The sequence below is a fragment of the Plecotus auritus genome, assembly GCF_963455305.1.
Source record: "Plecotus auritus genome assembly, chromosome: 7".
NCBI classification, from domain to species: domain Eukaryota; kingdom Metazoa; phylum Chordata; class Mammalia; order Chiroptera; family Vespertilionidae; genus Plecotus; species Plecotus auritus.
In genome coordinates, this window is record NC_137774.1 from 33986470 (window position 1) to 34009898 (window position 23429).

Consider the following 23429-nt stretch of genomic DNA (forward strand, 5'->3'; position numbering starts at 1 on the left):
TGTATACTGCAACTTTTCTAAATTTTATTTTTGCTATGCATTTACTAACTACCCATTTACTGCAAAAAAAATGGGATCATTTGGTTCATAGTGTTTTGCAGTGCATTTTTCACATATCAATATATCATGGCCATTTTTCCATGTCAGCACACATAGATCTACCTCATTCTTTTTAATGGCTGTATAGTATTCCATTGTATGGAGGTACCCTAATTTATTTACCAGTTCCCTATTGGTGGACATTTAGACTGTTATTAGAAGCTTCTTGTTTTATATCCTGTCCTTTTCTGCCTTTCCTTCAGCACTGACTCATATATTGAAGTCCTTGATGGTTCTCGAGTCCATCCTGAGACCTATGAGTGGGCCAGGAAGATGGCAGTGGATGCTCTGGAATATGATGAATCAGCTGAAGATGCCAATCCTGCAGGAGCCCTTGAGGAGATCTTGGAAAACCCAGAGCGACTCAAGGACCTGGACCTGGATGCCTTTGCAGAAGAACTGGAGAGGCAGGTGGGTGACAGTGTAGAAAGCCTGGCATAAAAGCCATCCCAAGTGGCATGGTTGGGAGGACTCGGGCAGCAAGTCTCCAGAGAAATCCCCAATACTGTTGGTGTGAGAAACTTGATTTTCTCTTCTTCCTCCCCATGCCATACTGGGTTTCTCAAAGAAGTGTTCAGTCTACTTGTTAAGGAGCCAAGGCCACTACACTCATTGTGGGAGTAGGAGGGAGCTTGCAGGGGTTCAGTAGTTGAGTTTCTTCCTAGGCCCTCCTCCTTGCCAACAGTGCAGCTTCGTGTTTATCTGTTATACATTGGTGACCTGTGAAGCCTTTTTGGCATAGACCAGTGTTCCATGGGTAAGAAAAGATTTGAAAACCTTTAGTTAGTCTTAGGGGAAAGAGTAGCCCTGACAGGAACCACCTGGCCTACTCCTTTCATTGAAAGACTCAGGCTCAGGTTGGGGAACAGATGCAAGGCTCTTCTTGATAATGGGCTTCTTCCCTAGGGATATGGTGATAAACACATCACCCTGTACGACATCCGGGCAGAGCTGAGCTGTCGGTATAAGGATCTCCGGACAGCTTACCGCTCTCCCAACACAGAGGAAATCTTCAATATGTTAACCAAAGAAACACCAGAGACCTTCTACATTGGTAAATTCTGGATCTGTTTTTAGGTGGAGGAGAATATGTAGGGGTGAGGAATATGTGCTTACGGTACACACGTAAATCAAGCAATGATTCCAACTTTCACTATACCAGGGGAGCTTTTAGAAAGATTATAGAGCCCTATCCTGCCCAGTGCAGCTCAGTTGGTTGAGCATCATCCCATGCACTAAACCAAGGGTCCTCAAACTACGGCCCGCAGGCCACTTGCGGCCCGCCGAGGACATTTATCCGGCCCGCCGGGTGCCGCTGCCTGTCCTGCTTAGCAGCGGACTAGTCCCGGTCCCGCAGTGCACATAGGAATTTGTTCATAGTTTTTTTTTTTAAACTATAATCCGGCCCTCCAACGGTCTGAGGGACAGTGAACTGGCCCCCTGTTTAAAAAGTTTGAGGACCCCTGCACTAAACAGTCACTAGTTTCATTCCCATTCAGGGTATGTGCCTGGGTTGTGGGCTCAATCCCATTAGGGGGTGTGCAGGAGGCAGCTGATCGATGTTTCTCTCCCTCTCCCTTCCTCTCTAAAAAAAATAAATCAATAAACACATTTTAAAAAAAAGATTATAGAGCACTAGACTGGAAGTCAAAGCTGAGTTCAAGATCACATTATGGTGTGTTTTTTTTAAATATATTTTATCGATTTTTTTGCAGATAGGAAGGGAGAAGGAGAGAGAGTTAGAAACATCGATGAGAGAGAAACATCAATCAGCTGCCTCCTGCACACCCCTTTCTGGGGATGTGCCCGCAACCAAGGTACATGCCCTTGACCGGAATTGAACCTGGAACCCTTAAGTCCGCAGGCTGACACCCCATCCACTGAGCCAAACCAGTTAGGACAGTGGTCGGCAGACTCATTAGTCAACAGAGCCAAATATCAACAATACAACGATTGAAATTTCTTTTGAGAGCCAAATTTTTTAAACTTAACTTCTTCTAACGCCACTTCTTCAAAATAGACTCGCCCAGGCCATGGTATTTTGTGGAAGAGCCACACTCAAGGGGCCAAAGAGCCGCATGTGGCTCGCGAGCCGCAGTTTGCCAACCACTGGGTTAGGGCAATCACATTATGTTTTTAACCTGCTGTGGAATCTTTATGAATTCACTTTTAAAAGCCTGATTTTCTCATGTCATCAAATCAAGGGAAGACCTTTCTTTTCAAAGATGCAAGAGAAATCAGTTCAGATGCTATACAACAAGTGTTCGGTCATTAAAAGATGGTGGGAAGCAGTTGCCTCTCCAGTTCTCTCAACCTGCGCTCCCTCTTCTTCCTTTCCCTGTTCTCACCCCTTCCTCTAGGAAAGCTCATCATCTGCAACGTCACTGGCATTGCCCACAGGCGTCCACAGGGTGAGAGCTACGATCAGGCAATCCGAAATGATGAGACAGGGCTATGGCAGTGCCCCTTCTGTCAGCAGGACAATTTCCCTGAACTAAGTGAGGTATGTGCTGCAGTGTTACCATGGTCACTAAATTTCCTTGAGTTGATGGTCTTAGTGTCCTCAAAAGGAATAGGAAAGTGGGAGTGTTTAGATAATGCTTTACCAAATGAATACACGGAGAAGGAAGAGGACTGAAACATATACAGGTCTAACATGATCTCCCTCCATATGGTAGTCAGAAATTATCTATATGCTTTTTTCTACTCTGGCTCAGCCCTTAATCTTTGTTTCCCATTCTCTGGGCATCTAGCTCAACCAGATTAGAGATATGAGGACATGCATTTCTTACCTGCAGGGTAGGCACAGTGTCCCTATGCTAGTTAGAGACTCCCTTTCATTTTTTTGTTCTCCAAACACATTTTTAATTTTTCCCACATTCTTCTAGACATCATCTGCCTTTTCTCATGGTTAGAACTCATTAAAGCCACCCTGAAAGCTTTTTTCTGGGTCTTCAAATGTTAGGCAGACTGTAAAAGACCATTTCTCTACTTTACCCAATAAAAGAAGCTGTTGGGATTTGTCCAGAATGTATAGAAAGCCAAGGGGCAACTGGTTCACTGAAATGAGTTCTGAGGAGACTGACATTGATGTTTCTCATGCCCACGAGATAGAACAAAATGGGAGGGAGGGCCTTGATCTGATGACCAGTAGTGCCAAACATAAGTTATGAGTCAAATAACATTGGGGAATTTCACATTTTATTTTGGTAGGAGGTGGCTAACTCATTGTGTTTTCAGACCACGATACCAGGTTTCAGTGGTAAAATAAATTATAACACCCTTGGCAGCTCTTTTCTGAATGTGTAATCTCCAGAATCTTAATGATCAAGCTTCTCTCCCTATGCCCTCTTTAGGTCTGGAACCACTTCGACAGCGGCTCATGCCCAGGCCAAGCTATTGGTGTCAAAACACGGCTAGACAATGGTGTAACTGGCTTCATCCCCACCAAATTCCTCAGTGACAAAGTGGTAAAGCGGCCAGAGGAGCGAGTGAAGGTAGATGAATGACTAGGCTAAGGCATCAGTTTTCAGCTGCCTAAATTGGGCTCTCGTTAACATTGGGCTGTCCACACCAGAAGTTAGGCTCTGTTCCCAGTGGCTGCTGGTAGGGAGAGAATTTCAGGGGGATTTATAACTAGCTGAAAGAAGCCAGGGCAAAAAGTATTTGAGTGCTTTTGTTCACTGCCTTGTGAAACTGCAAGTTGCCAGCCCTTTGGGAGAGGGCTCTCTCTTCCTGTGTGGGAAGCTGTGATTTAGTCCAAGGGGCAGGAACAGGGCCCAGCATTAAAAGCTGGGAAACACAAAGCCAAGTTTCCTTTCGGTTCTAGTATTCTCCTGCCATTAATTATGTATATACACGCTAGGCACCAGCACTTGACTTTTACATATGTTGTCTCTAATCTCACCGCGTGTGGGGGAAGGAAATAGTACCTTCTCTTTTCAGAGAAATTCTAGTGCCTTTTCCAGGATTACTCAGTTTGTAACATGGCTGGTCCTGGATCTGCCAATTCTCTGGTTCTAAGAGTTGTGAACCCAAGAACTGTAGACTTGGGAAGGCTGGGCAAAGACTCTGTTCCTGATAAATGAAGCTAGGGAGATTTCCAGAAGGAGAGCCGTACAGAGTGATTGGCTTTTGCCACTGTTTAGATAGATGGGTTCAATCAAGTCAAGGGTAAAGTATAAAAACCAGCTTTTATTTTCCTTCCCCTCCAAAAAGGGCAGCCAGACTTTGACTACCTCCTAGGAGCAGTAACTAGGCAACTTTATGGGAGAAGGGACTAGTGCCAGTAACAGGCTAGACCCTAGTAGACTCCAGGTGGTTTTCCTGCCTACAGTAGAAGGCATCTACAAGACACAGCCAGTAGTCTGCAGATCAGACTCAATCCTGAACTCATCTGCTATTCAGTAGGTGGCTGGCTTTGGGAAAGTCATTTCATCTTTCTGCCTGGACTTTGATTTGTAAAATAGGGCATTGGGCTAGATCATCTTTGTCCCTTCCAGCTCAAATGTTCTGTGGATCTAGGTGGGAATGACTGTTCACTGCCGCATCATGAAGATTGACATCGAGAAGTTTAGCGCAGACCTGACCTGCCGCACCTCAGACCTCATGGACAGGAACAATGAGTGGAAACTGCCCAAGGATACCTACTATGACTTTGATGCTGAAGCAGCAGACCACAAGCAGGAGGAGGACATGAAGCGGAAACAACAGCGAACCAGTGAGTGCCCACCACCATGCCTGTGCACCACGGTCTTGGCACCTCTCTCTTCAGGATGCACGTGCTAATGGAAGTTCCCTTGCTCAACCTCCCGATGGGAGTGAGTGCTCAGCTTGGAGGTGCTGAGGCCCAGAGGCATCAAAAGGGAATCATTGGCAGGGCTGGAAACCAGGGTCTTCTTGGGTCACATTTTCTTTGCTAATGCATGTGACTCCTGTCAGTACCCTAGGAACCCAGGTGAACACATCTTTATATCAGAAAGTCCAGGCCCAGAGAGGGTGAAAGAGTCTCAGAATTTAATAGGGGGCCAGAAGTTAAGGCATGGTTTGTCCCATTGCTGTTGGTCCCCAGTTCCATCACCTGATCTGTACTTCTTTCCTGCCCTCTTCAGCATATATCAAGCGGGTAATTGCACATCCATCCTTCCATAATATAAATTTCAAACAAGCAGAAAAGATGATGGAGACCATGGACCAGGGAGATGTCATCATCCGACCAAGCAGCAAGGGCGAAAATCACCTGACAGTGACCTGGAAGGTCAGTGACGGCATCTACCAGCATGTGGACGTGCGGGAAGAGGGCAAGGAAAATGCCTTCAGCCTGGGAGCCACCCTGTGGATCAACAGTGAGGTGAGAGCCAGCCCCACTCACTTCCCATCCCCACGCCTGCTTCATGAAACAAGCCATTTCTGGCCATTTCACCTAACACTAGTAACTTGTATGCATTACATGCATGTATTTTAGCTACACAGAACACCAAATAGGAGATTGGTTGTGAAATGAGTCGTTTGATAATAATTTTGTATATTTGCCCCTTCGTCCCTGTCCTCCAAATTTTAAAATAGACTACCTAAAGTCCTGCTGACGTGGCTCAGTGGTTGTGTTGACCTATGAATCAGGAGGTCACTGTTCCATTCCCGGTCAGGGTACATGCCAGCATTTCAGGCTCAGTCCCCAGTGTGGGACATGCAGGAGGCAGCTGATCAGTGATTCTCATCATTGATATTTCTATTTCTCTCCCCTCCTTTCTGAAATCAGTAAAAATAATAATAATAAAATAAAATAAAATAGACTACCTAAAGAGAGCCAGTGGAAGAAGAGGAGAAAATAACATGCAGGCACATGGACGTGTGCACACATCAAATTTCTCTGTCCTTTTTTCAATGGAGTTCATGAAGTTCTCTGTTGTTCCCAAGCATGAGGGATAATCAAAGCTTAAATGATTTTGTGCCTTGTAAGCTTTAAATTTGAGCACAACTCTAACAGATGGATAAATTGAAGAGGCTTTGCAATGGAATGAGGCTACAGCAGGAATGGGAAGTTCACCCCCTCCCAGGAGTTTTATTCTGAGTAGATTTGATGAAGGGCCAGGCTTCTCAGATCTAGATATGATACATGGGCCTTTACCTTCTTACCACAGGAATTCGAAGACTTGGATGAGATTGTTGCCCGCTATGTCCAGCCCATGGCATCCTTTGCCCGGGACCTTCTGAACCACAAGTATTACCAGGACTGCAGTGGTGGGGACCGTAAGGTGAGCCCAGGGCCCCTTGAGGAAAGACGTCACCCAGTCACTTAAGAATGTATGATTTCCATTCAGTGTAGGGGTCTCTCAGCTGGTGAAGGAGGTGTACATGTATGCGCCAGACATTGTCTACCAGGCATGCTGTTATCCCAACCTCTCCCCCTCATTCTACCCCCAGAAATTAGAGGAGCTGCTCATCAAAACTAAGAAGGAGAAGCCCACCTTCATCCCTTATTTCATCTGTGCCTGCAAGGAACTGCCCGGCAAGTTCCTACTGGGATACCAGCCCCGGGGTAAACCCAGGTGAGCACTGGTGCTGAGAAGGTGCTGCCACTGGGGTCCACAGACAGGCTAGCAGGGGAGATAGAGGCCCTGGAGTAGTACTCTCTCTGGTTCTGCCTAACTGCCTTTTATCTGTTTAGAATAGAGGCGGAGGTTGGAGGTGGGGTAAGAGAATGATGATTTAGAGGCAAAAGGCAAAGATTCACTAAGAAAAATGCTTTTCTCAACCCTTTGCCTCTTCTCCCTCTCCCAAGGAGTGATGGAAATCATCAGATGCTCCATCCACCTGGTTATCAAAGATGGGGCCAGCACACTGATCTCTCCTTTTCACTGTCTGCTTCACCCTAGCCAGGGCTTCGGTACACAGTGACTTGCTGTTGCTATAGTGTGCTGACTTCTCCCCACACAGAAGGGGTAGGTCAGGAGATCATCTCTTCTCCCTACCATTGACCTGCTCTGCTTCCTTTTTGTCTGACCAACAGGCTGGCCTTCCTAGGTATTCTTTAATCTGGGACTCTCTAGTGCTCATACCAGCCTTCTCTACTCCCCCATCCTCCCTTTGGCCCTTAGCCAAGGCCTAGGCATTTCTACCCTAATCCCTATGCCTGCACGTGATGCACAGCACAGGCAATATTAGGAAGGGACTCAGCGGCCAGATGACAAGAAGCTCTGGACTCTGGACCCTGCATCATCTTGGGCACAACTGAAATATCGCACTCATTTCTGAGAAGCCTTTTCTGACTTATCAGCATGTTTTCAGAGGTTCACAGCCAGGGATCTTTGGGGTTGGAAACTGTCCCATGAGAAACAGTTGAGCAAACGGGACCTTTAACCAGGAGCAGAGGCAATGTGATAACTTCTTGTGGAAAAGGGCACAGACTCCTTGTGTTGCCGAAGGAACACTTGAGTAGATGATTTAGGAAACAGGTTTCAGTTTAATATAAATGAGAACTTGGTCATACTTAGCATTGTCTGTAGACAGCTGTCCTTTTTTGAGCACACGTCTATTTTAGGTGTTTTGTGGTAAGTGCTTTACATGCACTGTCTCATTTATTCTTCACTCCCATCCTATGGGTTTAAGTGCCGTTATACTCATTTTATACATGAAGCTGAGATTTGTATTTAGTAACTTCAGACAGTCATTTAGGTGATGAGTGGCAGAGACAAATTGGAACTAGAACTGGATATGAACCCAGAGCCCATCCTCTTATCCACGCTCTGGTCTGCAGTGTTGACTAAAGGCAGACTAACCACCTTCCAGAAGCACTTCCGGATTCCAGTTCATGGGGAGTTGTGTTTTGCTGCCCTGGGAAACCTTTTCCAACCTGACTGCCTGTGGCTTCAGTTTCACCCTGACCTGCAGGGTGCTGCCATCACACAGTGGCCAAGGATGGTGGCCCAGCCCCTGAAGTCTTCCTCTGGCAGCCTGTACATAGCACACCAGGGGCTACTGACTCCTGGCCTTGACTGTACTCTGCTCTGCACACCTCACCTCCCCAAAGTCAGGGTCAGGGACCGGCTCTTTCATCTCTTCTTTCCCCTAGCACCCAGTGTGACTACTTCACGTGGTGGAGATCTGTTCTGGCCGCTTTCTCACGGCTGGCCCCAAGTGGTATCTGATGCATATTTCCTTCCAAAATCCCAGGATAGAGTATGTAACGGTGACTCCAGAAGGATTCCGGTACCGGGGCCAAATCTTCCCAACTGTGAATGGACTTTTCAGATGGTTTAAGGATCATTACCAGGATCCTGTACCGGGTGAGTTGTGCTCTCTGACTTCAGGGCTGTGGCTGGAAGAATACCTCGGCTCTGAATCAGGGTATCACTAACTAGCCTGTGAAAGGGGTTGAGGGATAGACTGTCACTGCAGCTCTGTTTCTACTCCAACCTCTTAGCATCAGGAAGTTCTTCCATCCACTTTGCCTATGTTACTTAATTTTTCTCAGTACCTCCTTTAGTTTCCTGAATTATGAAACCAGAAACATAACTGACTCTGCCTATTTCCTGTAGGAATCACTCCCAGTAGCAGCAGTAGGACCCGGACACCTGCTTCTATCAATGCTACCCCAGCGAACCTCAACCTTGCCGGTAAGGAGCTCCCGCCTAGGACTGTGACTCAGGGATAAAGCTAGGACTTTCACCCCTAATGTGCCCTCTTCCACCTCCTTGTGCTTACAGATCTGACACGGGCTGTGAATGCCTTACCCCAGAACATGACCTCACAGATGTTCAGTGCCATTGCTGCTGTGACAGGCCAAGGACAGAACCCTAATGCCACCCCAGCCCAGTGGGCCTCCAGCCAGTATGGCTATGGCGGCAGTGGAGGGGGCAGTAGCGCTTACCACGTACGTGGCTTGGAGGGGAAGCTCTTTGTGAAGGGTGGGGAAAAATGAAAGGGAACTGTCATCCTTTACCAACCTGTATCCTTAGACTGGCTGCTGGCAGTGCCCACCTTTATGCACAGATGGGCCTTATCTACAACAGATCATCCTTTTTCTCAGGCCCATTTGAGGGGAAAGGGAATAAGAGAAGGTCTGATCTTTCTGCAGAGTCCTTGGGATCTTTGGGACCCTCAAGCCACTAGAATCCTCGACTAGTCAGGACCAGGAGGCCCTATCGTTGTGCCTGGTCCCATTCCATTGGCCTCCCTATTTGCTCAGGAGAGGGTCAACTGGAAAGCTTTGCAGAAATTCATGGGAACCTTAAGTATGCCCCAAACCCATCCCCATTTAACTGTTCACTCTTTTCCAGGTGTTCCCAACGCCAGCCCAGCAGCCAGTGGCCACACCACTAATGACCCCCAGCTACTCCTACACAACCCCGAGCCAGCCCATCACCACACCACAGTACCACCAGCTACAGGCCAGCACCACCCCACAGTCTGCCCAGGCCCAGCCCCAGCCCTCCTCCAGCTCTCGGCAACGGCAGCAACAGCCAAAGTAAGTATATGGGTGGTGCATGGAGCAGGTTATTAGTAAGGGCAGGTGCTGTCAAGAGGCCAAGGGGCTTAGCATAGGCAGGTGCTCTGGATCTTCTGAGAGCCGTGACCCAGGTGATGTTCCCATGAGGATGCATTCTGGGAGATGACAGAAGAGGACAGTGTGGCAGTTGGCCATAGCTACTGACATAGGATGAAGTCCACTTCTGCAAGGGTGGATGTTCACCAGTGATTGTTGAGCCTTCTAGTGTTCCAATCTGAAAGGCCCCTTCTCTCTTCCAGGTCCAACAGCCACGCAGCCATCGACTGGGGGAAGATGGCGGAGCAGTGGCTTCAGGAGAAGGAGGCTGAGCGGCGGAAACAGAAGCAGCGGCTGACACCTCGGCCGTCCCCCAGCCCTATGATTGAAAGCACCCCCATGTCTATTGCTGGTGATGCCACCCCGCTCTTGGACGAGATGGATCGGTAGGGGGCCTGCTCCCAGGACTCTGGTTACCTCTGAGGCTGGGAGATGCCTGCCTCATTCCCTGCCCCTCCTTTTCTGTCCATAAAGTGGCGTGAATTGACGTTCTCTTTGGTGGTCAGCCTGGGTGGGTGACAGGCTGGATGGCCTTTCGAACTTGAGCTCAATGTACGCTAGGCAACAATTCTCCCATTCCAGGCCCTCACCGACCACCTTTCCTGGGACCAGGCTGGGAAGGGAGTGTGGCAGGGAGGAAGAGGAGGAAGATGAGAATAAGAGTGGAACAGTTTTGTATTCTACTTCCCTACAAGCCATTTTGAGCTTCTGCCCTTACCTGACTCTGGGCTGTGACCGGGCAGCAAGCTCAGCACATGAGTCTCCCCCAGCTCTTACGGGGAGATAGATGCTATTTATTCAGTTTGGGGCAGGAGGAAGAGGACGGGAAGTATTTCTGACCTTAATGCCAACAACTTGGTGGCTATCAAAGCAGGATTTTAGGGGACATAGGGTTGCAGTGCTAACCTGCCCAGCCCCCTCCTGGCCACCCTCACCCACCTGCTGCCACCGCTGCTTCCTGCCTGTCATTTGAATAAACAGTGTTTCTACAGAGCACTTGACAAAGCCTCTCTCTCCCTCTCTGGTTCTTGAGGGGTGGCTTTCAAAGCAGTGTTTGGAGCTCTGAGGGCTTCCGACTCCCTCTTCAAGCCATCAGAAAGGCAAGTTACTCAAAGGAGCAGGTGGCTTCTGCACCAGATTGCCTGATATCACATTCCTGTTCCACTTCCCAGTCCTATGACCTTGAGCGCACTCCTGTTATCTCTAAGCCAGCTTGTCTGTAAAGGAGATGGTGATACCTACCTCATCAGAGCATCTGTGAGGACAGAGAATGTGTGAAGTGCTTGGCCCAGTGCCTGGGACCTCATAAGGCCTCAGTAAATGTTACCTGCTATTATTTCTACTCACACACAGCCACTGCCAGCCACTGTGCCTGTTACAGATGGTCCCCAACTTAATGATTCAATTTAAGATTTTTTGACTTTACAGTGGTACAAAAGCTATACACATGCAGTAGAACTGTACTTCAAATTTTGAATCTTGCTCTTTTCCCGGGCCAGTGATATGCAGTAGGATACTCTCCTGATGCTGCATGATGCTGGGCAGCAGCAGCAGTGAGCTGCAGCTCCCAGGCAGGCAAGCAATCACCAGGGTAAACAACCGATCAACAGTGTGTTCATTGTGCTAGATCAAGCATGTCAAACTCATGGCCCACGGGCCACATGCCTTTTATGTGGCCTGTGTTAGCCTTTGACTTTGACATGCTTGTGCTAGATGCTTTTGCCCAACTATAGGTTAATGTAAGTATTCTGAGCACATTTAAAGTAGAAGGGCTAAGTTGTGGTGTTCGGGTGTGTTAAGTGCATTTTCAACCTAACGATGTTTCCAACTTACAGTGGGTTTATCAGGATGTAAACCCATCATAAGTCAAGGAGCACCTGTGGACTTCTTTGGCACAGTTGAGAAAGGCCACAAGTAAATCTGGGTTTCTCACCCTGAGCCCCTGCACATCTCTCTTCCTTTTTGCCAGCTGGGCCTGAATATCTGGCAGTACTTCTACACCAGTTAAGTGTGTCTGACCCAGGATGGGCCCACACTTACCTGCTACACACAAACACTGGTCCTGGAAAAGGGAGCTGGGCTGTTGCAGGCCAGTTCCCAGGCCTTGGTCCTTTCCCCAGCCCCACAGCCTCTTTTATCCTGGACTCTGATCTCCCTGTGTTTCTTCCCAAAGGTTTTGTCTCATAGCTCTGTGAGTCGGGGCTGGGAAAGTGAGGCTTTCCCTCTTCTTTTCCTCTGCTTGAGGCTCAGCAGAGAAGTCAAAAAAAGCCACTGCTGCCCAAACTTGGTGAGCTCCCTTCCTTGCCCCCTTTTTTTTTTTTTTTTTTTTTAAATTTGAGAGAGGGAGAGGGAAAAAGAGAGAAACATTAATCAGCTGCCTCCTGCACTCCCCCACTGGGGATGAGCCTGCAACCTTGGCATGTGCCCTGACAGGGAATCGAACTGGTGATCTCTCAATGCATGGAATGACACTCAACCAATTGAGCCACACTAGAAAGGGACCTTCTTGGCTTTTTCTTCATTTAAGATCTCTGGCTTTTGGCAAGAGTTGGGGGGAGAAGGGGAGGGGTTGGCCTTTAGTAGGGAACTCAGTTCAGTTCCCTTTAGCACAAAAGGTCTAGAGGGCCTCATAGGAGCAGGTCCACAGAGCTGGTAAGATCATGTTCCCTTTGGTGCTACCAGCACCTTCTCCAGGGCCACTTAAAAGAGGGGAAGGGTAGGCACAGTGGCAGAGGTTAAAAGGTTCAGTTTATTAGGGGTATCGTTACAGATAATCCCGCCTGTCCCAGAGTGGATTTAACACAGACCAGCCTCCCAGTAGATGGGAAGCCTCCTCCCTCCTCACCCAGATGTGCTCTTCTGCCCTGGATGTTACAAAGAACAGGCTGTTACAGTGCCCCTCCCTGCCCTCCCACCTACCTTCCCATGGACTTCCTCTTAGAAGACGGACTGCCCTATAGAAACCCCTGCAGGCCCCTAGCCCCTTTGCTCCAGCTATGCCCAGAGCCCACCCCCTCCCCCCAGAAGTAGCCAAGTTAGAGGGAGAGAGAACAGCAGCAGGGGGTCTGGGACAGGCTTGATGGCATTTATTCTTCACCCTGGTCGCCCTGGCCTCAACTGAGATTGGGGCTTGATACTGGGGGAGATTTCCTCTTGTTGACCTTCTTGATTGGAGAGGGTTTTGCCCCAAGTTTCTTGGCCTGGACCGTGTTCTTCTCTCTCTTTCTGGGTGATGACTCCACAATATCCTCGCTGGAGGGCTCCTCCTGCCTGGGGTCATTGTAACTGTCCTCACTCTCCAGGTCTTCCCGGCTCTCTGGGCTGGATTCTGACAGCCTGACCAGCTCCCTTGGGCTTATTGATCTGCTCAAGTCTGGAGGTGAAGATTCCGATTTAACTGGGCCTTTCTTTTTAATCAACTTGCCCTTCTTGACTTTTTTCTTCAGCTTTGCCTTCTCATCTGACTCCTCATCTTTCTCTTTTTCCTTTTTCTTCTTGACCTTCTTGATAACCTTGCTACCCTGGGACTTCCCTGTGGGACTCTCAGAGCGCCAGATGGTAATGGGAGCCGCTGAGTCTGGTGTGCCAGTGATCGTGCCCATTCCTATGCCTTTGTCAGTGGGTGTGGCGGTGGGCCCCACCTGGGTCGGGATGGGAGGCCTGCTTTCTTCCTCCTCTTCCTCTTCTTCATTTAGGTCATCTCTAAATTCGTGGTGGAGGGGATGGTGGATCACTGCCACAGAGACAGGCCTGTAGCTTTTGCACCTAGGCGGGAGGACAGGGAAAGAGAAGGTTGGCAGAGAGTGAGGGCCAATGCCCCGCAGTGCCCCCATCAGCCTGCCAGCACTCACCAGCCATACCAGAACCGCTCCACATACTCTTCCTCGGGGATGAGCTCAAAGCAAGGGGTCTGGATGATGTCGAAACAGGTTGGGCCCACATCTCGGGAACAGGTTGGGCCTACATCTTGGGAGCTGCTGCTATTTGTCTTCTCTGAGCAGTCCTTCACCCTGCCACATGGAACTCAGCCTGGCTCCCACACCTCCAGGACTCCCCAGGGGCCCAGAGCCAGAAGCCTGAAGCACAGTGGGCTTTCCAAATAGTAACTGCAGCTCAGCCCAGGCTGCCAAAAGACCTCCTCCCCATTGCTCTTGGAGCAGAGCTAGGTTTACAAAGCCGGGGTTGGGCTGGCAGTGCCTGGTCAAAGCTAAAGGAGGGGACCGCAGTGAAAGTTTGGACCTGGCTCTGCCTTGGAGTCTCCTGGGCTGTGGATCTCCCAAGGAGGGACCTTACCTAGAGTCACAGTCACAGTGGCTGAGCGAGTGCAGGTGCAGGTTGTAGTGACCACAATCAGAGGTGAAGGGGTGGATGACATGCCCAGTGCACTGCTTGTGATTCCAGCAGCACCTGTCAGTGTCCTTGAATTCGCCTAAGGGGTCGGAGTCTGGGTCATAATAGGGGTGGCGGTAGCAGCACATCTGTGGGTCTCTCCTTCCACAGCTCAGTCCACATGCTTCACCAAATTCACCTGCCACCAACCCCCAACACACCGCAAGCAGATGTTTCCACTTCATAGTAGTAATTCAGCCCTGTAGTAACCAGGTCTCAGCACTAGGCTTTCCCCAATCCACTGCATGAATCTGTCTGCCCCCTGCACACTCCCAGGAAGATGTCTCACCAAGGTCCTCACCAAATCCCCCTTGCTGCCCTGTGACACCTGCCTCTTCCCTTCCCCTGCCTTCCATGGGAGCCTACCTCCCTGGAGCCCTCCACTGCCTCCTGCTTACCTCTCATCCAGCTGCTGGGAAGCTATCAGCTACCTCACTCCACAAGTGCCACTTCCGAGTCCCCAGTGATTAGAGCCTTAGTTCCTATGCCTGCTCTGCACATGCCCAGGAGGCCTTCATCTGACCCCTTGCAGCCTCTCACACCATTCCAGCCCCAAGGACCGCCACAGCATGGTGGCTCAAGCCTGGATGGGAGCTAAAGCCTATTCTACCACTGCCATGCCCCTTTGCTTCTCCTGACTCTGGTCCTTCCCTTTTTCCTCCTTTCTCCTCCAGGTTCCTTCTCTCTCCAGGCACTCTTCTCACATCTCTCCCCTTTCCCTTGCTCACTCTGGATTCTTTCCCTGCTCTTAATCATCAAATTCCCACTTCCCCTCCATTCTCTCTCCCCAATCCTTGGAGCCACAGACTTGAACAACCCACCCCCAACCTGAGTCCTTCTACCCCTTGTAGGCAGCACAGATACCATGTCTACTTTGCCAGGGTTCCTTTGGAGTGAGAATTGGGATTAAGGGAAAGCCCTGGAGAAAGGTTCCCACCTCTTTTACTCAACGGAATGCAAGTCGGGGACACACACTGGAGTCTCCCAGCCTCTACCCGCACTGCCTCATCTCTGACCCTGCCTAAGACTCCAGTCTACCGATGGGTCTCCCCTCCGGCCACCCTCCAAAAGGTAAGCCCATGAAATGCCTCCACGTGCCCAGGACCTCACACATCAAGGCAGAGAGGACAAGGCACCTTCCTGCAGGTCTCCCCTGGACTCTGACTCCACCCACCTTGGAAGGGAGAAGTGGGTGAACACCAATGTCTTCCATAGTAGTCTGGCATGGGGTGCCATGGTTGGCTACTCCCCGCCAAACAGGCCAGGAGGGTTGCACCTTTATCCAGCCCCTACAAGGTGTGGAACTGGGGCAAGATCTCATAAAACCCTGGCTGGGGGGGGTGTTTGTCAAAGTGGCCTTAAATACTTGAGAGATGAGTAGACAGCAGCGTGGTCTGAGCCTTGCCCCACATTCCTCCCTTCCTCCTACCAGGCTGCGAGGGTCCCAGGTCCCCATATACCCTTGACCCATTTGGTGGCCTCCCTGTCTGCTTCCTCTCCTCTCATGTCCTTCATAAGTATGTGAGGCAGGACTTTGGAATACCACCACACCCTCAGCTTTCTTCAGCCCTGCTGATTTGGGGCAAAGGTCAGCATAGTGGCAAGTGTCCTTGAAGTCAGATAGGCCTGAGTCCAAGTGTTGACTCTGTCACAAGATGGGTTACTGAAGACCAGTCACTTTACTTTTCTGAGCCTTCATTTTTCTGCCCACAAAATGGGGATGATGGCACCCTGGCCAGGTAGCTCAGTTGGTTAGAGCATCGTCCTGATATACCAAGATTTGCACAAGGTTTCAGGTTCAATCCCATCAGCAACCAATGAATGTATAGATAAGTAGAACAACAAATCAATGTTTTTCCCCCCTTCCCCCCTCCCCCAAAATTAATCAATAAATTAATTTTTAAAATGGGGATGGTGGTAACCTATTATACAGGGTTGTTGGGAGGACTTAGTTCAAATGTCAAAGATATTTGTGCACCATGAAGTGTTATACAAAGGGGTGATTGTGGTCTCCAGAAAGGGGCCCTCTCTGGCATGAGTAGGGGGTGGGGTGGGGGTGGGGCTGCTGGGTAACCCCTTCAGGACCAAACACTTCCCTCCCTTCTGCCTACCACTAGGTGTCAGCTTTCCCAAGTTAGGGGTGATGGGGCCTCTGAAGCCAGAGATTCCCCTGGACCCACCTTCAGAGGAGAAGATAGATGCATCAGTGCTAGATGCCACACCAGCCAGCAGATGTCCTCTTTCCCAGCTGGGTAACCTGTTTACATCTGAGAGAGAACAGAGTGGCCACAGGCAGCATCCCCTCCCCATGCCATTCATTCATCAAACATTTTCTGCGATGCCACAGGTGTCAGGCACCAGTTGCATCCAAGATGCAGATTTACAAAAACAGTCCCTGCTTTCAAGGGGCTGGGAGAGGGTTTGAGAAGAGACGCAGGAGCGGTATGTGAACAGTTCATGACTGTGGTGTGATGCAGACACTGACTGTGAGGGAAATGGTGGGAAGGAGGCCTGTGGAAGCAAAGAACAAGGGCACCTAGAAACAGTGAGGGTGTAGGGCAAGCATGTCAAACTCATGTGGCCCCCGGGCTGCAAGTTTGACCTGCTTGGTGTAGGGTGAGATTAGGAAAGGATTCTTGAAAGAAGCTTAACAGGAGCTGAATCTGGAGAAAGAATAGGAGTGAGCCAATCTAGACAAGGAAGGACAGACAGTTCCAGGAATTGTCATAGGGTGTGTGGAGCTGGGTCAGAGGTTGTCCGCCAGCAGAACTTCAACTGGGACAGCAGCTGCATCAACAACCACAGGGCAGAGCCTGCGCTTTCCTACTTCCCACAATTAGTTTATCCTTTGGGGCATCAGGAGCTGAGTTCTTAAGAAAGGAAGCTGAGCCCAGCCAGCATGGCTCAGTGGTTGAGCACCAACCTATGAACCAGTAGGTCACGGTTCTATTCCCGGTCAGGGCATATGTCCAGGTTGTGGGTTTGATCCCCAGGATGGGGGCATGCAGGAGACCACCAATCATTAATTCTCTCTCATCATTGATGTTTCTTTCTCACTCTCCCTCTCCCTTCCTCTCTGAAATTAATAAAAAATATGTTTTTTTAAAAAGGAAGCTGATTACTTGGGGACTTAAACTGAGCCTTCAGTGGCACTTGGTCATTTTTTTACAGTTCCCTGGTCAGCTCCTTCTGCTTTCCACAGCACTTCCCTGGAAACTCCTTTCCTGCTGCTGCTCCTTCCAGCAGATCATTTCACCAGCCTTATCTGTGGCAGCTCCCACCCTCATCAACTCTCCTCCAACCTGGGGAAGTGTCCCTTCCTCCTGCCCAAAGCACCTGAACTCTAGGTCCCAGCCAGAATTTTTATCTCCTTTAATGGTTTGTTTTCCCCCTATAGGCTATGAACAACTTTAAACAAAGCACTCTATGAACCCTATTTTCTCCCTTTAATACTACATATCCCACTCCTCTTCCTTTTCAATCCAAGTTTATCCACTCATTTAACAGACATTGGATAGCTTCACTAGACACCAGAGGAGGCACAGACCCTACCTTCAGTGAGCTCAGAATCTTCACCTCTGTCTCTATTCCAGCCACCTACACATGGCAGCCACCGGGCCCTTCTATCAGGGGCAAAGGCTATCAACAATTTCCCAATAGCCACACCCAATGGCCTTATTTTCATCTTATCTCACTTGACCCTGTTAACCAATGAATGTCTTTCTTCTGTATGCTCTATTCCTTCGGCTTCCATGCCGACCTCTCTCATTCCTCTCTTTTTTCTCTGACAAGCTCTTTAGTTCTTTCCTAACTCCTCTGCTGTACCCCTTAAATTGATCACCAGGTTTCTGTTCTACTCTACTTCTCAGAGTACTTGTCTTGGATAATGTCATCCACCTCCATGGTTTCAGCATCCACCAATAAAATGACATAATTCTGGATGGGTCTCCAATCCAGACTGCTTTGCTGAGCAGGTGGCCAATATCTTCTTGGATGTTCCCAAACATCTTAGACCAACATGTCCCACATGAACCTACCATCTTCTTCCTACACTCCATGAACCACCCCCTCTTGTATCTTCCATTTCAGAGAGCAATAGACACCACAGCTAGAAATCTAAGAATCACCCTTTCCCTCACTTCTATACCAACTTGATGATCAAGCCCTGTCATGCCTATCTGCTCCCACATCTACTTCTGTCTTGGTTCACACCTTCATTATTTCTCACCAGGACAAATGCAGTAGCCTCCTGCCTGGCCTCCCCACCTCCTGTCTCACTACCCTCATGCAGTCCTCACAATACAGCCAAAGTGAGTTTTCTAGATGCCAACTGGTCTACCATGTTCCTCTTCTTTAATAGCATTCTACTGCCTTCAAGATGATGTCCTTCCCTGACCAGTTTGGCTCAATGGATAGAGCGTCAGCCTGCGGACTCAAGGGTCCCAGGTTCGATTCCAGTCAAGGGCATGTACCTTGGTTGCAGGCACATCCCCAGTAAGGGGTGTACAAGAGGCAGCTGATCGATGTTTCTCTCTCATCGATGTTTCTAACTCTCTATCCTCTCCCTTCCTCTCTGTAAAAAATCAATAAAATATATTAAAAAAAAAAAAAAAGATGATGTCCTTATCTTGTCCCCACCCCAGGACCAGGGCCCTGGTTCCTTTCTCAGTTATCAGCTCCTCCCACTCATCCATCCCCTTCTCCATTTCTTCTCTCCTGCCTCCCACTACCCAGAAATACCTGCTCATCTTGGAAAAAACAATGCTATCAAAGTAGAATTGGTCACACATGTCTTGTGCCCCTTTACCCTGCCAGGGTACCTCATGCATTTATGGCAACTTGAGAACAAGACCCGTATTTCATCTGTTTCTGCTTCTACAGATCCTGGGACATAGAAAGTACTCAGTAAGCCCTAGCTGGGTAGCTCAGTTGATTAGAGCATTGTCCTGATATGCCAAAATTGCGGGTTCAATCCCTGGTCAGGGTACATACAAGAGTCAACCAATGAATGCATAAATAAGTGGAACAATAAATCAATGTTTCTCTCTCCTATCGATTTCTCTCTTGCTCTCTCCCTTCCTCTTTCTCTAAAATAAAATCAATAAACATATCCTTGCATGAGGATTTAAAGAAAAAGAAAGCCCTAACCGGTTTGGCTCAGTGGATAGAGCGTCAGCCTGCGGACTGAAGGGTCCCGGGTTCGACCCCAGTCAAGGGCATGTACCTTGGTTGCGGGGGCATCCCCAGTAGGGAGCATGCAAAAGGCAGCTGAGTCGATGTTTCTAACTCTCTATCCCTCTCCTTTCCTCTCTGTAAAAAATCAATAAAATATATTAAAAAAAAGAAAGAAAGAAAGCCCTAGCCGGGTTGGCTCAGTGGATAGAGCATCAGCCTGTGGACTGAAGGGTCCCAGGTTCGATTCCGGCCAGAGGCACATGCCTGGGTTGCAGGCTCGATCCCCAGTAAGGGCATGCAGGAGGCAGCCAATCGGTGATTCTTTCTCATCATTGATGTTTCTCTCTCCTCCCTTCCTTTCTGAAAGCAATAAAGAAATATATTTTTTAAAAAAATAAAAAGAAAAAGAAAGCCCTAACCGGTTTGGCTCAGTGGATAGAGCGTCGGCCTGTGGACTGAAGGGTACCAGGTTGGATTCCGGTCAAGGGCATGTACCTTGGTTGTGGGCACATCCCCAGTAGTAGGTGTGCAGGAGGCAGCTGATCGATGTTTCTCTCTATCCCTCTCCCTCTCTGTAAGAAATCAATAAAATAAAATAAAAAAGAAAGTACTCAGTAAATATTGGTTGATTGAAAAAAAATACATGAGCCTAGCCGGTGTGGCTCAGTGGGTGAGCATGAACCTATGAACCAAAAGGTCATTCCCCTTCAGAGCACATGCCCGGGTTAAGGACTCAATCCCCAGTAGGGGGTGTGCAGGAGGCAGCTATTCAATGATTCTCTCTCATTAATGTTTCTATCTCCCTCTCCCTTCCTCTGAAATCAATTTAAAAATTTCTTAATTACTACTGTATTCAATGTTTTTTTAACAAAGGTCTATATGCAGGTTCCACTAACTTCCTCTAAGCCCTGACAATCGTGTTTGCCAAGGGGTGGGATTTAATAACTCTCCTCAATCTGAGGAAGGCAATCTGCTCTCTAGTTTCACAGGCAGAAGGAGGGGCCTCCCACTGAAGCAGCAGTCCAGAGCTCCTGCAGCAGAAGTGATTGAGGTTAGACATGGGGTTGGGAGGGGGGGACTTCATAATGAATGAGGAGGGTAATGACTTAAAAGAAAGAGGGAGGTGTGTGGCCTCCTTCTCCATAGGACATTAATCAGGGCTCAGGGACCTAACTCAAAACTCACAGGTGATGTTCATTTGTACAGAATCCTCTCAAAACTCACAGGTGATGCTCATTTGTACAAAATCCTCCCAGTCCTGCGGGCGAGGAGCTCCCCCCGCCCTGGCAGTACAGGCGGTGGGATTCCAGGTTCGACACTGGAGCAGATGAATGAGGGAGGTAGGGAGGGAAGGCGAGAGGGAGAAAGAAAGGGGGGGAAATAACAAGGAAGGGAAGGAGGGAAGAGGAGGGAGCAATGCACGCACAGTGTGCACGCGTCTCCTAGGAAATGCCACCCCGGCCCCGCCCACGTCTGTAGGCGATTGTGATGTCACGCTCGGAGCCACCAGATTCCTTGCCCTCAGAGTCAATAGAACCGTCCGCCCAAGCCCCGGCGACAGGGTGGACGCTGGGCCATGGGCTCCAGCCAGGCCCCGCACTAATTGGGCTACTGCCCGGGCCCTGAGCTGCTGCACAGCGAAGACTCCTGGCGCTACTAACAGTAGTTACAGCTCCCGCTCCAGCCAGACCCGGAGATCATTCCCAGGCCCTCGGGACTCCAGTCCTCAATCATTGGTCCGCGGCTCGCCGTGAGCCCGCCCCCAGGCTCTAACCCCGCCCCAGCCTGCCCTTGGCCCCGCCTTCCTTGTCGGGCTCACTAGGTCCTCAGGCCAGGCCCTGTGCCACCGCCGCGGGTCGAAGCCCTCCCCTAATCTGCCCCGCCCTCGCCTTACCACTGCTGCTATCATCCCAGATGTTGGCATTGTCCTCAGTCTTTTTCTTAGTCCACCTTTCAATGGTCATTGTCGTCCTCACCCACATCGCTCTCGGCCCAGTTCTTCCTCTCTACAAGACTCTGGCCCGCCGAAGTCCAAACCTGAACCTCAGCTTGGCCGAGCCAGCCGTAAACCCCAATCTCAGCTTCGCCCCTTCAGTTCTGCCTCATACTGGTTCCACCCCTCCACCCACTTTCCCCAGCCCCGTTCTAAACTGCGATGTCTTCTCAGCCCAAGTCTAAGCTTCAGCCACGCTCTTCATCCGGGGCACCCCAACGCCTTCCAGGCTCTTCCCTCTATGTTCCACTTTAACCTTGGTACCTCACCTTTAATCTCAGGCCCAAACCTTAGCTAGGCCGCTCTGGCCCATCCTAGTTCCTCTCCAGACCTACCCCCAGCTCTTAACTCTTTCCTGCCCCCGACCCAGACTTTAGCCCCGCCCCTAGCCCCGCCCCATCCATTCTCTCGACTTCACACTTCGCACCGCTCCCGGCCCCTCCCAATCCCTTCCGAACCGCGCCGCGGCCCTTAGCCCCGCCCCCAATCTACACGTGACCCTCTCCCTGCGGCCTGGGGAGGGACGCTTCCAACCTCCACCCCACTATCCCGGCTCTCCTGAGGTTCCTCCTGGCTTGGCGGAAGGCCAGGATCACTCGCTCTCTCTCCGCCAGCAGAGTCCTCGGATGACGACTGGATGTCCGATCCCAGCCCCAAGGTGGCGCCCACCGTCAGAGCTTCTTACCAGTATTCTCTTCCAGCCCCCATGAGGCACCCAGACCCAGAGAAATACTGCCCAATAAAGATCTTAACAAAAGGCAGGGTCTTGGTCAATTTCCCCCAAAAAATATCATAATAGTTAAGGGTTTTGAGTTCTTCCTATGTATAAAGCTCTTCCTATATGTTAGTGCTTTATCTTACTTCAGTCACACAACCTTATGTGTCTCCATAGGCTTACCCAGTGCTGGGAGCAGGATCCACTGTATTCATAGTAACCTATGACACACATCCCTCCACCATACACCCCTCACACCCTTAAGGATAGCATGCACATTGTGCATGCTTGTATCACACATATAGCACACATAACAAAATCTACTCACCACACACAAACTAATACAATATGCACACACCCCTCACAGAGGCTACCCAGAATACAGAACCATACCCCCTGCTCCCCACATTTTACTCAGCACAAACACTCCACAACAGCATTGTGGTGCAGACTTCACACACACACACACTGAGTTACAGGCTCTGTGCAAGGAAAGGGTTGATGAGTGCAGTCCTATGAAGGCGCAAAGATAAACAAAAAACAATTCCAGGAGAGTGTGAAAGAATGTTAGAGCCCCATAACCAGCATTCCACATATCATGCCCCTCAATTTTTCTTGGTATCAGGCTCCAAAGTGAGGTTATGCCTCAAAGGATGGAAAGGAATGGATGGTATTTAACCTTTTTTTTTTTTTTTTCAGAGAAACCAAGGGCCCCTCCTGCTGCTGCTCTTCATGAGGCCAACCTTCACTTTCCTCCAGACCCAGCAACATGACTGGGTAGGACCACCGCCCAGAACCTCCAGCTCTAGGGACAGCAGGGGATGGGGAAACCAGGGCAAAAGGGGAGTGTGCAGAAAAAGTCACCCTCCCAGAACAGAGTAGCTGGGGAAGAATGAAAGCAGGCATAGAACGGACAGAGCACTTGCTGAATGAGAGCCAGGATCTGTATTCTAATCTTTTTTTTTTAAATATATTTTATTGATATTTTACAGAGAGGAAGGGAGAGGGACAGAGAGCTAGAAACATCGATGAGAGAGAAACATCGATCAGCTGCCTCCCGCACACCTCCCACTGGGGATGTGCCCGCAACCAAGGTACATGCCCTTGACCGGAATCGAACCCGGGACCCTTCAGTCCGCAGGCCGACGCTCTATCCACTGAGCCAAACCGGTTTCGGCTGTATTCTAATCTTGACCCTCCATGGTTTCCCAGGATGGCACCAGGCCACATGTGTCCCTCCATTGTTGGTCCAGATGTCTGAGATGCTTCCAACTAATGTATAGCTCTGAGGCCGATGTCAACAATGAGCCGGGTTCTTGGTCACTCCTGTAAATAGTTATAATAGTTGAGGTTTTTGAGCTCTTCCTATGTATTTGGTAGTGCCTTATCTTATTTCATCCATGAAATCTCATCAGTATTATCAGCCTCATTTTATAGATGAAGAAATTGAGGCACAGCGGATAAGTAATCTGCCTGAGTGTCCTGGGAGGACACAAGAGGAGGCAAGTGAGGAT

The 23429-nt window shown here is 49.5% G+C and overlaps 2 protein-coding genes across 6 annotated transcripts in view; one reads left to right on the forward strand and one right to left on the reverse strand.

Annotated features, from left to right (window-relative positions):
- SUPT6H (SPT6 homolog, histone chaperone and transcription elongation factor) overlaps positions 1-10645 on the forward strand; it is a 40429-nt gene extending 29784 nt beyond the window's left edge. Inside the window, exons 25-37 of the mRNA XM_080680355.1 lie at positions 303-510; positions 1006-1153; positions 2460-2602; positions 3456-3596; positions 4624-4819; positions 5211-5449; positions 6240-6353; positions 6523-6647; positions 8272-8384; positions 8637-8714; positions 8805-8971; positions 9378-9565; positions 9847-10645. Of these exons, the coding sequence (XP_080536481.1) occupies positions 303-510; positions 1006-1153; positions 2460-2602; positions 3456-3596; positions 4624-4819; positions 5211-5449; positions 6240-6353; positions 6523-6647; positions 8272-8384; positions 8637-8714; positions 8805-8971; positions 9378-9565; positions 9847-10033 (2047 nt within the window). The 3' untranslated portion in view covers positions 10034-10645. The remainder of the gene's footprint in view (positions 1-302; positions 511-1005; positions 1154-2459; positions 2603-3455; positions 3597-4623; positions 4820-5210; positions 5450-6239; positions 6354-6522; positions 6648-8271; positions 8385-8636; positions 8715-8804; positions 8972-9377; positions 9566-9846) is intronic.
- Positions 10646-12374: 1729 nt separating this feature from the next.
- On the reverse strand, positions 12375-21591 carry PROCA1 (protein interacting with cyclin A1). 5 transcript variants are annotated; one of them, XM_080681112.1, is made up of 5 exons: positions 21102-21591; positions 16213-16299; positions 13937-14087; positions 13495-13653; positions 12375-13408 (listed from the first exon to the last, which is right to left on the reverse strand). In XM_080681112.1, the coding sequence occupies exons 1-5, from the start codon at positions 21187-21189 to the stop codon at positions 12757-12759; spliced, it is 1137 nt and encodes a 378-aa protein (XP_080537238.1). In that variant the 5' UTR covers positions 21190-21591; the 3' UTR covers positions 12375-12756. The 5 variants fall into 5 exon arrangements, with proteins under 5 accessions (XP_080537238.1, XP_080537239.1, XP_080537237.1 ...); XM_080681113.1 differs by having other exon boundaries at positions 13937-14072; positions 21102-21568; XM_080681111.1 differs by having other exon boundaries at positions 13937-14171; positions 21102-21551.
- Between the last annotated feature and the right edge of the window lie 1838 nt (positions 21592-23429).

What these genes read in the sequence shown, in the direction of transcription:
- PROCA1 (XM_080681111.1), bottom strand. Translation starts at nt 21,189, where the DNA reads ATGTGGGTGAGGACGACAATGACCATTGAAAGGTGGACTAAGAAAAAG. An exon ending in ATCTATCTTCTCCTCTGAAG is followed by an intron (nt 14,172 to 16,212) that starts GTGGGTCCAGGG and finishes GGTTGGTGGCAG; the next exon opens with GTGAATTTGGTGAAGCATGT. An exon ending in CACTGTGACTGTGACTCTAG is followed by an intron (nt 13,654 to 13,936) that starts GTAAGGTCCCTC and finishes TCCATGTGGCAG; the next exon opens with GGTGAAGGACTGCTCAGAGA.